At 44.3% G+C, this 15,640-nt stretch overlaps 1 protein-coding gene across 7 annotated transcripts in view; it reads left to right on the top strand.

The window, feature by feature from the left end:
- The window catches only part of ccdc102a (coiled-coil domain containing 102A), a 118,818-nt gene that overhangs the window by 37,432 nt on the left and 65,746 nt on the right, over positions 1–15,640 (top strand). For all 7 annotated transcript variants that reach the window (XR_016114418.1, XM_088991790.1, XM_088991794.1 and 4 more), the window contains exon 5: positions 12,841–12,949. Coding sequence is in view for 6 of the 7 variants with exons in the window: in XM_088991790.1 (XP_088847916.1) it covers positions 12,841–12,949 (109 nt within the window). In the remaining variant the exon portion in view is untranslated. The remainder of the gene's footprint in view (positions 1–12,840; positions 12,950–15,640) is intronic.

Below are 15,640 nucleotides of genomic sequence, written 5' to 3' on the forward strand. Positions count from 1 at the left end.
GGCATGGAAAATCAGAAACTTTTCTACTCTTGCATTGTCACAACTGACGAAAAAAGTCCTTCAGAAAAAAAATACAGCACTGATGTCATGTGAAATAGTGCTCGGAAATCGATGAGAAGGTTTCTTCAGCCGTCATCTGTACAAATTTGAAGGTTTCGGACGTTTCGCCTCCTATCCAAGAGGCTTCGTCAGCGAACTAAAATCTGACTGGTCGTATCAACCCTATTTATATATCCCTAATGTCCAGACATGGCGGCGCCGGACATAGCTATGATAGGTCCCTACTCTCAGGTTGGGGGGAGCAGAGGACCGCTCCCTGTGGCCCCACTGATTCTTCCTACATTCCTGACTAACGACTGGCCTATTTCCCCCACCTCCACCGGTATCACCTCATCAGCATTACGAATGTTGCCTGTTTTGCCTAAGCAGGCTATTGTATATATATATATTCCCTCTGGTAGACAAGTGGGTTGCTTCTCTCCGCCTTGGGTGACGGGATGGGAAAAGAAGAAGAAGCTACAAGGGGGCCCAAGCCAGTGTCTTATTGTGCCGGTCCCAAGCCCGGATAAATACAGAGGGCTATGTCAGGAAGGGCATCCGACGTAAAAAAAATGCCAAAACAAATATGCGAATCAAACCTCTGAATTCCATACCGGATCGGTCGAGGCCCGGGTTAACAACGGCCGCCATTGGTACTCTTGACCTTCAGGGTGCCAGTGGAAAATTGACTACTGTTGGTCGAAGAAGGAGAGGAGGGAGGTGTGCCCGGAGAAAAACAGAGAAATGGAACGCCAAGAGTATCGAACTAAGAGTAGGAACTTTGAATGTAGGAACAATGACAGGTAAAGGTCGAGAGCTGGTTGACATGATGCAGAGAATGAAGGTAGACATACCGTGTGTCCAGGAGACCAGGTGGAAAGGGAGCAAGGCTAGAAGCTTAGGGTCAGGGTTTAAGTTGTTCTATCATAGGAAGACAGGAAGAGAAATGGAGTTGGGGTTATCTTAAAAGAGGAGTTTGTTCGGAATGTCTTAGAAGTAAAAAGAGTATCAAATAGAATGATGAGTCTGAAGCTAGAAATTGAAGGTGTGATGTTCAATGTTGTTTGTGGGTATGCCCCACAAGCAGGATGTGAGCTGGCGGAGAAGGAGAAATTTTGATTGGACTTTGATGAAGTCATACAGAACATCCCGAGAAGTGAGAGGGTTGTAATTGGTGGAGACTTCAATGGACACGTTGGCACAGGAAACAAAGATGATGAGGAGGTCATGGGCAGGTTTGGACTCCAGATGAGGAACCCTGAAGGACAGATGGTAGTTGACTTTGCTAAGAGAATGGAAATGGCTATTGTGAATATTTTCTTTCAGAAGAGACAGGAACATAGAGTGACCTATAAGAGTGGAGGCAGAAGTACACAGGTAGACTACATTTTTTGTCAACGGCGCCATCTAAAGGAAATCAGTGACTGCAAAGTAGTGGTTGGTGAGAGTGTAGCCAGACAGCATAGGTTGGTGGTGTGTTGTATGACGCTGGCAGTGAGGAGGATGAAGAATCCAAAGGCTGAAGTGAGGACAAAATGGTGGAAGTTGAAAAAGGAAGAGTGTTGCATGACATTTAGGAAGGAGGTAAGACAAGCACTGGGTGGTCAAGAGGTCCTTCCAGATAACTGGCAAACTACAGCGAACATAATCAGAGACACAGTTCGGAAAGTACTTGGTGTATCGAGTGGAAGAAAGGTGGATAAGGAGACTTGGTGGTGGAATGGGGAGGTGCAGGAGGGTATACAGAGAAAGAGGTTAGCAAAGAAGAAGTGGGACACAGAGGACGGACGAGAGCAGACAGCAGTACAAGGAGATGCAGCGCACGGTTAAAGTAAAGGTGGCAAAGGCTAAACAAGAGGCCTATGATGACTTGTATGCTCGGCTGGACAACAAGGAAGGTGAGACTGATCTTTACAGGCTGGCGAGACAGAGTGACAAAGATGGTAAGGACCTGCAACAGGGTCGGGTGATTAAGGATAGAGATGGAAATGTATTAACAGGTGCCAGTAGTGTGATGGCAAGATGGAAAGAGCATTTTGAAGAATTGATGAATGAGGAAAATGAGAAGGAACAAAGGTTAGAAGACGTGACTGTTGTGGATCAAGATGTAGCAAGCATTAGCAAGGATGAAGTGAGGAGGGCGCTGAAGAGGATGAAGGGGGAAAGGCACTCGGGCCTGATGATTTACCAATCGAGGTATGGAAGTGTCTTGGAGAGGTGGCGGTGGTGTTCCTGACTGGTTATTCAACAAGATCTTAGATGGCGTGTCTACATCACAGGCTCACAGTCCCGTGGGAAAACTCAGTTGAAGAGGCCTATAAGCGCATGAAGCTGCGCAACAGCTAGGGTGGAAAGCCAAGGTCTATCCCATTGAAGTTGGATGCAGAGGGTTTGTGGCTTCCGCCACCATCAAACTGCTAAAAGACCTGGGCATCCATGGATAGGCTCTGCGGCACACAGTTAGATCACTCTCCGAAGGGGCAGAAAGAAGCCGCCACTGGATCTGGCTGAAGAGGAAGGACCCATGTTGGGCTCATAGGTCAGCAACCTAAGACCCCCCCCCACGAGCTTCTCAACATTTGATTGGGCATGGGACACAAGCGCGGCCGTGATCAACCTGTCGCTGGCCACCATCGATGAGGGTGTCTAGTGATGAAAGGCCGAAACACCCAATGATTCTGTTGGGGTAATTTGGAGCACTACTGATGATGTGTCCCAAATTCACAACCTTCCCATCCCTGAGGCACAGCTCCCACACCACTCTCAACATCAAGGCTAAATCTCATGTGAGGACCATCCATTGGCACAAACGGACAGAATAATTGATTTATATACACACACACACACATATATATATATATTGTGATATCATGAGAGGCTAGCTCTCAGCGGGACGGGACAAGAAGTGCAATGGACGACAGGTTTGGATACAAACAAAAGGTTTTAATCAAGGGTTCCAGGGGGAATTCACAAGCAACAAAGGTTCGAATAGTGTCTCTTCCAATACTTGTCAAATTAAAGTCTCTTCTGATACTTAAATCCAAATAAAGTCTCTTCTGAGGTAAAACTGAAGACGGAGTTCTTTACAAGAGTCTCTAGGCCTCACCCCTCTTGACGTCCTCGTCATGTAGCCTAGCCACCTTAGCTAGGTTCAAATCCAGTGTCCAGTCGTGTGGTCCCAACTGGCAATGAAGTCCACGCAGCAATCAACTTCTCCACAGAGCACAGCAATCGAGCTTGTCTTTCCCCAAGCTCCACACTCAGAGGCTCTCTGCCTTAAGAGCCCTGCTTTCCAATCAAGTCCTGATCAGCCGCAGGTGTGTGGGTTTAATTGCTGCCTTCCACCAGGTGGGGCCAAGACTCTCTGGGTGGAGCCATCTTAGGGGGATGTATTTGCCCTCCAGGACACAGCCTCTCGTGACATCACAATATATATATATATATATATATATATATATATATATATATATATGAACATTAAATTTGCGAGCATATAGTCTCCGTGGACCCACACAGTCGAACAGCGCCAATGAGGCTGGCAGACTAGTTTTTGTCACCCCCTTTCTGATAGTGCGGACGTGGTTTGTTATCGAGTGGAGTACTTTTGCAAATATGGCACCGAAAAAGACCCCTTCAGAGGCTAGTGTTAAGCCAAAGAAGACACAAAAGAAAATTACGGTTGAGCAGAAGAACGAGATCATCGAAAAACACTAATGAGGTGTGCGTTTGTGTGACGACCATTGCTACCATCCTTAACAACAAGCGATGAAGGGTGCATGTGTGGCTAAGGGTGTTTCTGTGTTGTCTCAGCAACAGTCTCAGGCATTAGAAGAGGTTGAAAAACTTCTGTCTATTTGGATAACAAAAAGCAGCTAGCACGGGACAGTGTGAGTGAGAGCATTATCGCCGAGAAAGCATGGCAGTTTCACTCAGATATCATCAAGAGGCAACTCCATCAGGCCTGGCCAACCCGCGGCTCCCGAGCCGCATGCGGCTCTTTGGCTGATTTCATGCGGCTCTTTAAGGGGCCGGCTCTTAAGGGGCGTCCACATGACTAGCGTAAAACATGTTTGGCGCTTGCGCTGCCATTAATCCTCTATGGACCGTAATTTCGCGACCACAGCGCGCGCTGCACGTTTTGGAGAAAATGTGCGACTTTTCAGGGCACCTGAGCGTCGTGAAGACTTTTAAGTGCACCTCATAGTCGTGAAATTACGGTATCAAGCTGACCATGTGACGTTAACACGCATGTGCGTGAGATGAAAATCAATCATTTATGTCGTAAACCCTGGGTGACCAACCAGTCAGAGACTCGACACAAATTGTTTACGACGTAAACAATTAATTTGCGTCACGTTCACTCAAAATGGCAGGGAAAAAATGCACAGCTAAATGAAAATATGAAGACGGATACAGGACGTTTCTAACAGAGTGGGAGAGTTTATATTTTTTGTGAGCGTAAGGGCAAGCCATTCTGCCTTATATGTCAGGCGTCATTGGCGCATTTCAAAGCCTCAAATCTTCAGCGCCACTTCAGCTCACTCCACGCGAACATCGACCAAGAATTCCCCAAACTAAAACTGTTAAAAACTCAGACTGAAAAGCAGATATTTTTTTCCGAAAATTTACCAAGCACCCAGAGACCGTAACGCTTGCATCATGCCGTGAAACTGTTCATGGAAGAGAAAGACAAGGACTATCCAGTGCTCTCGGACCACGAGTGGATTATGGATCTGGCTTTTTTGGTCGACATGCTGTGTCACTTGGACAAACTGAACCTTACCCTGCAGGGTAAGTCAAAAATTCTGCCTGACTTGGTGCAAAGTGTGTTTCCGTTTGTCAACAAACTGAAACTGTTCAGGGCGCATATTCAAAAGGGAGATTGAACACATTTTTCCACACTGCTAAAAGCCAGCGGGCAAGTCATCAGCGCCGACCTGAATAAGCACAGAGCCAGATATGCAACACCCGATTCCGTGGTCTACATTCCTTGTCGACCCGTTTAATGCGGAGATGGACTGTTTGAAAGCCCCGCTAGTCACAGATGAAGCTGTGGCTGAGTTAGGGATGATCGATCTTTGTGAGGAAGATCAATTGAAACCTGCTTTAAGGGAAGGGACCATTGAGTTCTGGAAACGCGTGCCAATGGAAAAATACCCCAATGTCAAACCGGCTGCGCTTAAAATACTGTCAATGTTTGGGTCAGCATACGTCTGTGTTTTCTACCCTGAAACATGTGAAATCAAAGCATCGATCGGTTCTGACTGACACTCATGTCAAAGAATTGATTCGAGTGGCAACAACAGAATGCAAGCCAGATTTAATGAGGATTGTCCAAGACAAAGAATGCCAGAAGTCCCACTAAGCAACATGCACACTATTGTAAATTATTATATTTTTGTTTGTGAACTTGTTTGAACTGAGTTTGTGTGTGTAAAGACAGTGTTCTTTGTTGCCTTTAGTACTCTCTGAGTCAATTTCCGATATATTTGTTGATTTTGTATTTGAAATGTGATACTTATAATAAATCTGTCTGAGCAGAGGTCTATGTGTGTGAGGGATGGGGCGATGGGATGTTCATGTGTGCCCATGTTTATCAAAGTCAGCGTTCTTGTCAAATATGCTCATATGCATGACATATAGCACAGATGAAACGACTGTCCTCTCGGACCCAGCGTACAAGGAAGGCACTTATAATGACTTTAACAAACATAATAAACACAAAAACGCCAATTTGCCGGGAGAGAGAGGGGAGCCGGTGCGTGTTCACGCGCCGCCATCTTGATGTGGCTCTTTGCAGTAACATAGTAAAAAATGTGGCTCTTAGTCTCTGACTGGTTGGCCACCCCTGAACTACATCAACGACCATCACTAAGGTAAATAAAACGACTTTATTATCCAGTACAGTTTATTTCTTTAGTTATAATACAATAGCACATTTATTATACATTAAATAAGGTATATTTTGTATAGTTTTAAGGCTTATTTTTTTTAAAGTATGTTTTATCGGGACCTGGGAACGGAATATTCTCATTTTAATTGTTATGGGACATAAATGTTTGGCAGACAAACTTTTTGACTCACACACATTTTTTTGGGAACCAATTAAGTTCGTGAGCTAAGGGATCACTGTATATACGTAATCAAATAGACAGGTCAGAAAGTACTTGGTCTATCGATTGGAAGAAAGGTAGATAAGGAGACTTGGTGGTGGAATGGGGAGGTGCAGGTGTGTATATAGAGAAAGAGGTTAGCAAAGAAGAAGTGGGACAATGACAGGACGGAAGAGAGTAGACAGCAGTACAAGGAAATGCAGCGCACGGTTAAAGTGAAGGTGGCAAAGGCCAAACAAGAGGCCGACGATGACTTGTATGCGAGGCTGGACAGCAAGGAAAGTGAGACTGATTTTTACAGGCTGGCAAGACAGAGAGACAAAGATGGCCACCATCGGATTAAATTTCTCACACCGATCTCATCCCGTTTTCATTTTTTCATCTCTACCGTTTGATTGCTATTCGCGATCACTTGTTATGACATCCTACCTGGCCCGTGTCGGCTCCAACTGCCCGTTCAATCCATCGACCAGTTGACGAGGACTCCATTATCCTGCGACAGAGCCTCTTCTTGCTCTGCTCCTGGTGGACAAACCTTCCACCATTGATTCACCACCACCCGGGCATCGCCACCGACCCATGGAAGGACGGCTCAATTATTCAACGGACGAGCTCCTTGCTGTCCGCTCCCAATGGACGAGCTCACCGCCGATCCTCCACTTCGCTGACATCACCCGTCGTCCTCCGCGTTAATACATCCACCGTGGGTCTCGTCGGGGATTCCCCCTCGATGACTCGAAGGACTTCCCCTCCTTTCGGTCAACCCGCCGTCGGCCTCGCAGGAATAACCGCCGATCCGTAGGTCACGGCCTGTTAGCCGACCTTGCTAGGATGGCTATTTCTCACAATGTAACACCACAATGCACTACCCGGCTGGCCTTCTAAACATCCGCTCGCTGACTGGGAAGGGTGATCTAATCCAGGACATCCTCAAAGACCGTAAACGTGCCTTTTTTTTTTTGCCGAAACGAAACGTGGTAAGGTCCTGCTGACTTTTCGCAGCTAAATGACTCTACTCCTCCGGGATTTGTCTATATTCCCAAACCTCGCCATTCTAGCCATGGAGGTGGCCTAGCTCTTTTTTCCCGTGACATAAGGAAATCCCTCCCAGTCTAACTCCCTGAAACGTGTTCATTTGAATGCATCGCAGGCCAAATTTGTGGTTCACTCCCACAATTCTTGCCACTATTTACCGCCCCCCCAAACCACACTGTGACTTTTTAAACACATGTTGTACAATTCTCCTGTCTCTCACCAAATTCTGTTCCGATCCGTAGATCACCGGCCTTGCTAGGTTGGCTAATACTCACAACTGCGACACCACGATGGACTGCTCCGCTGTCATCCTCGGCCTACTAAACATACTCTCCCTTTGACCGGGAGCCAGTGGATCTCTTGGAGGGTTATGTGGTGAAAGGATGACGTTCTGGTGATGATCCAGACTGAGGAATTCTGGACTAGTTGAAGTTTGTGGTGATGTTTCTGAGGGACACCAAGGAGAAGTTAGTTGCAATCGTCAATCCGGGAGGTGACAAGACCATGAATAAGGAGTGCTATCTGCTAACAATTGACTTCACTTCTTCCCTTGATTGCCTTGGCTTCGGCCAACTTGTGAACTTCCCTACGCACACTAAAGCAGTGTTTTTCAACCTTTTTCCAGCACATTTCTTCCTTGAAATTATCTCGGGGCACACCCCCAGCTGAAAATGTGGGGAAAAAGTATTAACTGTTAATGTGTGCTTTTTTCACATTTTTTATTATATTATTAATAATTAACAATATACCAGCCACAGCATACACAAAACACATAATGTGCAACACAATATGACAGGTCATAACACATTGTTAATAACAACAATAAAAAAATATATATATATAACAATATGTTATATTGGTAATATCAGCTTTTTTTAAACGTTGAAGAATGATGTTATATTATAACATAGGATTTAACTAAACACAAAGAAAAAAGTATTTTATAATCTTTCATATTTATATTTACTCAATGTGAAACCTGGGCCTGTTTGGACGAACAGAGAGCTGTTATCCTGGCCGGGATGGATGAAAGACACACACGAAGGTCTTCCTCCACAGCTCTCAGTCTTTCTCTGTCTTTTGTTTTTACTGCAGTCAGGCTTTAAAAGCTCACCTCACACAGATATGTTGTGGAAAATTTGTGGTTGTTGTTTTGTCCAGGGTCCACTTCTGAGTCAGCATTTTTCCTCTTCAAAAACCTCCCCATCACTTTCACCGTCGTCCCGCTAGCCACAATCTGCACATGCCGCACTATCCATGCGTCACCAATTCACTTGTCTCAAAGCGAATTAGTGACGCACAACTACCCGCTGTTGCCACCTTCTGGTATGGAAGAGTACTACATGATTACTCTGCCAGGCGCTAGACTGCACAGGCATACAAATCAGATAATTCCGCACGGCACACCTGACAATATCCCGCGGCACAGTGGTGTGCCGCGGAACACTGGTTGAAAAACACTGCGGTAAAGCATACATACTTGACCTGATTTGCTGCTCTGGATTGGCTCCCTCCAACTGCACAGCTGTTGAACTCCCAATAACGGACCATTACCTCGTTGCATGTAATGTTTCAATCACATTTTCCACCGCCAAATCACCCCGTATGATCAACTTTCATAACATCAAAGGCATCAACCCGGACTCCTTGCTTCAATGTTTGCCTCATTATCTCTGGATGTAAGCTCTTCTCCTGACTGGTTTGCCGCCACTCGGACCACAATGACATACTCAACACGCTCGCTCCTGTCAAATCCTGCTCTGTTTTATTTACTCGTTCTGGACCCTTGTTCATCGCTCATCTCTGCTCCATGAAATCGAAAACACGGCAGCTTGAAAGACTTTATCGAAGAACCAGACTCACTGTTCACAAAGATATGTACACTGCTCAACTTTCTCTCTACAAGAACAGTATCTCTCATGCAAAATCACAATACTACTCTGGACTCATTGACTCAAATACTGGAAATACTCTGGCTCTCTTTTCCGTCTATAACAAAATCATACAACCCCCTGTATCTTTCTCACCCTCACTTTTATTTTTCGGACACCTGCAATTCTCTCCTTTTATTCTTTTCTAACAAAGTCTACAAAATCGACCGGTATCTTGGCTCCTCTGTACCCCTACCCCAACCTTCCTACCCCCTCTCATCTCTTATCTTCTTTTGAACTCCATCATCCCTCTACAATCTCGAACTTCATTACTAAATCCAAGAATTATTCATGTAATTTGATCCCCTCCCAACAGGTCTGGTCAAATCCTGCTTGCCATCTCTGCTTGCATTCATTTCACTCCTCGCTATCCAGAGGAATCGTCCCAGTCCCCCTCAAAACGGCGGCTGTCGTACCAATTCTAGCCTGGATCTAATCCCAATGACTTCAAAAACCTTCACCCCATTTCTCACCTTCCTTTTATTTCCAAAATCCTTGAAAAAGTTGTTTACTCCCAGCTACACTCTCACCTCTCCCAGAACGGTCTCGATGAACAGCACAGTACAGAATCGACTCTCTTAAAAGTCTTCTTTTGGCAACTGACGCCGGTTTACTCTCCATCCACGTACTTCTTGACCTCACCGCAGCTTTTGACACCATTTGTCATACCATCCTACTTGACAGACTTTCTTCCATAGGGATCACCAACACACCCCTACGCTGGTTCCACTCTTATCTCTCGTGCCACTCTTAGCTCATACAAATTAACGCTTTCACTTCACAGTCCTCTCCTGTATCTTCTGGTGTGCCCCAAGGCTGTGTCCTGGGACCCCTCCTCTTTATCACCTACCTTCTTCCCCTTGGCAATATTCTCCGTAAATTTGGTATACACTTTCATTGCTTTGCGGATGACACCCAGCTCTATCTCTGCAGCAAATCTGACACCTCTCCTCAACCTTCTTCCCTTTCACTCTGCCTCTCTGAAATTAAATCCTGGTTTACCAATAACTTCCTCAAACCTAAAAGCGAAAAAACTGAAATTCTCCTCGTTGGTACCAAATCCACCTTAAGCAAATCTAACAGTTTCTCTCTCACTATTGACAATTCGCCCGTTTCTCCCTCCCATCACGTCAAAAGCCTGAGTGTCATAATTGACAGCACACTATCTTTCCACTCCCATCTAAATAACTTAACCCAATCTGCGTACTTCCACCTATGCAATATCAATCGTCTTCGCCCGTCTCTCGCCCCTAAACACCACTGCTATTATTATTATTATTATTATTGTCTTTGTAAAATACGCTCAGTAGAAGGCATTTCAAGTTATTTCACAAATTATGGACACAACTTGTCCGGGGGCGTTGGTTGTCCTTTCAGGATAGAGATGGCAATGTATTAACCGGTGCCAGTAGTGTGATGGCAAGATGGAAAGAGTACTTTGAAAATTGATGAATGAAGAAAATGAGCAGGGAAAAAAGAGTAGAAGATTTGAACTACAGAAAAATGTACCTTATTTTATGTATAATAAATGTGCTATTGTATTGTAATTAAAGAAATAAACTGTACTGAATAATAGTCATTTTATTTACCTTTGTCCATTATGATACGCATAGGCATACATACATGTCCATTATGATGCGCATACATGATACCCCCCGGTGGCAAAATGGCTGAATTTCACACATTGACCAAGTCAATTATTTTGAGATGTCATGTCGGGAAAGAGATACCAATTTCACTGTAAGATTAGAGCATTGTAATCCAATTGTGAGTATAGTTTTGATTTTTTAAATGTTGCTGTGCCAATGACCATTTTGTGTTTGGGAGCCTTTTACTCAGCATCTTCATCTTTATTAAATTCATAGAGTTGCTTGTTATGTAGGGGACATAAGCCAGTGTCTTCTTGTGCTGGTCCCAAGCCCAGATACATACAGAGGGTTGTGTCAGGAAGGGCATCCGACATAAAAGCCTGGCCCAAACAAACATGCGAATCAAACCTCTGAAGATGTAGGACACTGACTCACTATGGCGACCCCTTGAAGGGAAAAGCTGAAAGGAAAATAAGTTTTATTTACCTTTGTGATTGTAGTTGTCAATGGATGACAAACAGAAACACCCGTATCCACACGTAGCAATGGTCGACTTAGCATAGTGGTGTTTTTCGATGATCTTCTTCTGATTGACCGTAATTTTTTTTTTGTGTCCTCTTCGGCTTAACACTAGCCTGTGGTGGGGTCTTTTTCAGTCCCAAAAAAAGCAAAAGTACTGCACTCAAACCACATCTGCACTGAGTGCACTCAAAGTAAGTGGGTGTGGAAAACTAGTTTTAGTGTTCTTCCGCCGAAAACTAGTCCGCCAGCCATTGTGGCCCTCCGTGCGTTTCCCGAAAATTAGTTTGTATGCCAAGATTATATTCTCCCAAATTTAATGTTCCTAAAGCAAAAAGTTCGTAAACTAAAGCGTTCGTAAGCTGAGGTATCACTGTATTAATGTCATTTTTATCATTTTATATTTGGTATTATCGATTTTTATTACTGTATAACTGTACCTGTAATGTATACAAAACTGTCTACTGTACAGTTCATTTATAAATGTGATACTTACCTTGCTCTCCCTGCTAACGACCAAAAGAGGTCACCCCACACACACGCTCGGACTCAGACGGACACCGAAGAAAAAAAGTTCTACCAGTTGCCCGCTCTCCGGCCTTACTACGCTCTCCGCGGCGACGCGTGGCCCTACCCAGCAGCCGTCTGCGCCCGACATGGCGTTCTTATCGTGCCGCTCCCGCGCGCCCAAGCGCCGACGGGCGACCCGTCTTGGCCGGCGTCGGGGGACCCTCAACACGCATGCCCGAGCGCCGACACCCACATTCCTCAGCGTCTGTAGGGACCCCCCCGGTGCCATCACACGCTGGCTGGCCAAAACTGCCGTACGCGTTTGTTAAGAAACAGTTATTTTGTATCCTCATATTGTGCAATGCTGTATAGGCATAATGCCAAATGTTGAGCGGATCTTTGGTCCTTTGACAGCGATTTAAAAAAAAAAGTTATTATACAATGCTGAGAGAAGCGATTGCTCTCTGTGCTCTGGCAAATAAACATCCTACTTGTTCGATCTAAACAAGAAGGACCATCTCGAGTCTACCAAATGCATCGCAAACACGCTGCAGATCTCAACAGCGTTGCCGGGCTGCCACTGTCATGGTCCCAGCCGTAGAATTAATTAATTAAATAAATAAATTTAAATAAAGGGTCTGGCGGTCGTGTTCGTAAGTACAGGTGGTCGTAACTTGTGCCGGTCATAACTGTTATATGTTACATGTTATGTTACATGTTACTTGTATATATGAAGCAGCCCAGTGGGCCAGCGGTTAGCTCACAATGACCTCACAGTGCAGAGGAGGTGGGTTCAAACCCCTCTCCGGACTTCCTGTGTGCAGTTTGCATGTTCTCTCTGGGCCTGTGTTGGTTTCCTACGGGTACTTCAGTTCCTCCTATATTCCAAAAATTGAACACTCTAAATTGTGTTTATATGGATATGTTTAAAAAGGATAGCGCTATCATGACAAAATATGGACATTGTAATCAATTACACATGACAATTCGAAATGTTGGGACAAATTTTAGGAAGGTCACGGAAGTGGTCTCACATGATTTGCTTTCCCGGCCCACATGACCACCAATGATAATGTGTTTCTCTTATGTTTTTGTAATATACAGAGACAAACTTGCATTGAGTAAGAGCATTGAGAAGCTGGAGACAGAGCTCAGCCAGTGGAAACATAAATATGAAGAGCTCAGCAAGAATAAACAGGAAGTCCTGAAACAGGTAAGTACATGTTTTTTGTTAGTTTTTTTTGACTGGGAATTACACTCCTTCCAATTGAAGCTTTAACGTAAAAATACATTACTTTGATGTTGGAATGCACGTGAACTGTTTTTTTTCCAGATAGCTTTCTATATCTCCATACCAATACAATAAGCAGAGATGTACATTACGTCACTACTTAAGGTCTGTCAATAACGACCCGCGGGCCACATATCGCCCATTAGGCTTTTTAATCCGGCCCGCCGAACTTGTCCAAATCATAGTGAAAAAGTGTCTGAAACTCATGACAAAAAGTTAGCGGACGCCAGGGCAGAACATAGAGTGGCCTGCCCCATTTTTCACAACTTGAAACACAATAAGCCTGAGTAATCGCAAAAAAAAAATCAGCCATAAAGTTGCATGCCCCATTTTTCACAACTTGAAACACAATTAGACGCCTCACCGCAAAAAAAAAAAAACCTTTTTGCAAAGTATAAAGGATTTTTTTAATGAAGGATGTACCTATCACAACTGCTCCCTTTCTTTATTTACGGTAAATATAACCTGTAGATTTTGCTCCAGTTGTCGTTTGTCCGCAATGCAATATCAGCGTTGCGTTGTCTGCTACAAGCGACTAAGCGCCTTTCAAAATGCTCAAGTACACTTAACATTCACGGTATAATGTACGTTTACGTTTTGTAGCGTCATGAATTTTGTGCATCGACTTTGGAAAATGATATACAAATGCAAGACCTGATAACGCTTGGGAAAGTCCGGAAGGGAGAGGCAGGCTTCTGATTGGCTGCCGTGCAGAGTATGCAAATTTTAGTTGCAGGTAGAATATTTAATGCTGCCTATGTGTCTGTGTGCTTGCCAACGATACACGTTTACTGTTTGGCGTGAATGCGAGGGCGTCCGTGGCGAGTTTGCAGAGTGTGCGGTCAGGACAATCCATCCATGATTTTGCGGAATTTAACACAAGTAGATATTATTGAGCTTCAGTATTTTGTTGTATAATAATATGTTTTGAATGTTGAAAGTAATTCCATTTTTCAATAAATGTTGATTTCTTTCACTTTGCACCTTCGATTGAAACAGACGCAATCTTGATGAATCACATTGCATATGCCATTTTAATCTATTTACATTTCCTCCTGTCCTGAAGATGATTGATCATACTGTGGGTTATATTCCTCCTCATTTTTTTCTGATACATTGTCCACTTCCTCTTCTGAATCAGTTGTCTTGCTGGATATCAGAAAAAAGAATCAGCCCTATTTCTCACATTTCTTTCATCTCTAAAATTATTGAAAAAATTGTTGCCTCCCTCACAATAATCTCGACGAACAATTCAAGTCTGGTTTCTGTCCCCTCCACGGTACAGAATTAGCTCTCATAAAAATCACAATTGATTTTCTTATGGCAACAGACACCGGTTTTCTTTCTGTTCTCATCCTCCTACATCTGTTCACAGCTTTTGACACCATTTTTCACCCCATCCTGCTCAACAGACTTTCCACTATAAGCATCCAAATCAACTCCTTCACTTCACAGTCCTCTCCTGTGTCTTCTGGTGTGTCACATTTGCATTGGCGGCAAGGGGCGGGGTCCTGCCTCCCCGCTTAGACCTCCGTCTGCCAATCACCTCATTATGTCAACGGGTATTTATACCGGACGCTTTCTGTAGTATTCACTGGAGTATTGATGTGCCTCGCTACTACCGGTGCCCAGGTCAGACTCTTTCGACTGTGCCCCTGTATGTACCCGGTCCGAGGCGCCCTCCCACTTCCCGTTTCTTCCCGCTTTCTAGTCGAGATTGTTGTTTTTCGCACCACCGTGTGCTTGCACTTTTTCTCCGTTGGCATAGTACGCGGGTCGGTTTTCCCCTTGCCCCCCTACTCGCACTTCGGTGTTCTTTATGTTATATTTCCCCTATTCCTCATGTTGGACCAGCGCCTTTAGTTATTCATTAAACATTCTGCAGGGATCTATTGTCTCTGTCGCTTGCTTTGGGGATCCAGATATTCATTTCTTTTCCGATGAGACGGCTGCTCACTGCCTCGTTCGGAACATGTTACCTGTCCTTGTTAAGTACTTTGTTGCAGCTTCAGCTGTTGTTAAACCGGTATATAAATCAATATGTATTGTAATATATTGTACTACTTAATACTCTTAATTCCGACAAACAGACAGAAACTCAAATGTAGAAAAAAAAATCTTAAGACTGTAAAGAAATGGACAGATGAGGCAAAGTTAGCTCTATAAGAATGCATCGACTACACTGATTCGGGCTTCTTTGCAACTTCAACAAACACACTGGATTAATACTCAGACACTGCAACATCAAACATTAGTTTCTCTGAGGACATGTGTGGCCCAACAAAGTCCTTCCACTCCTTCAACAATAACAACCCATAGTTCACTCCCTAACACAGACAGCTTGAAAAGAGAAACTGGCTATGTTTCAAAGAGATTGAGCACTGTACAAACGCGCCCGAAACCAACTGACAATGGAAATTAACATCGCAAAGAGAAGCTATGTCGAGATGCTTAAAAAACATTTCTCTGCTAACGACTCTGCATCATTGTGGAATCGCCTGAAAGCAATCACAAACTATTGCCCCCCCACCCTTGCATAGTGAACAATAAGGGTCTTACTGATGAGCCAAACACATTTCTTTCCATATTCGAAAGACACCCCAATTTCCTGCA

Source organism: Hippocampus bargibanti, linkage group LG03, assembly GCF_051943395.1.
Source record: "Hippocampus bargibanti isolate YZ-2025 linkage group LG03, ASM5194339v1, whole genome shotgun sequence".
NCBI classification, from domain to species: domain Eukaryota; kingdom Metazoa; phylum Chordata; class Actinopteri; order Syngnathiformes; family Syngnathidae; genus Hippocampus; species Hippocampus bargibanti.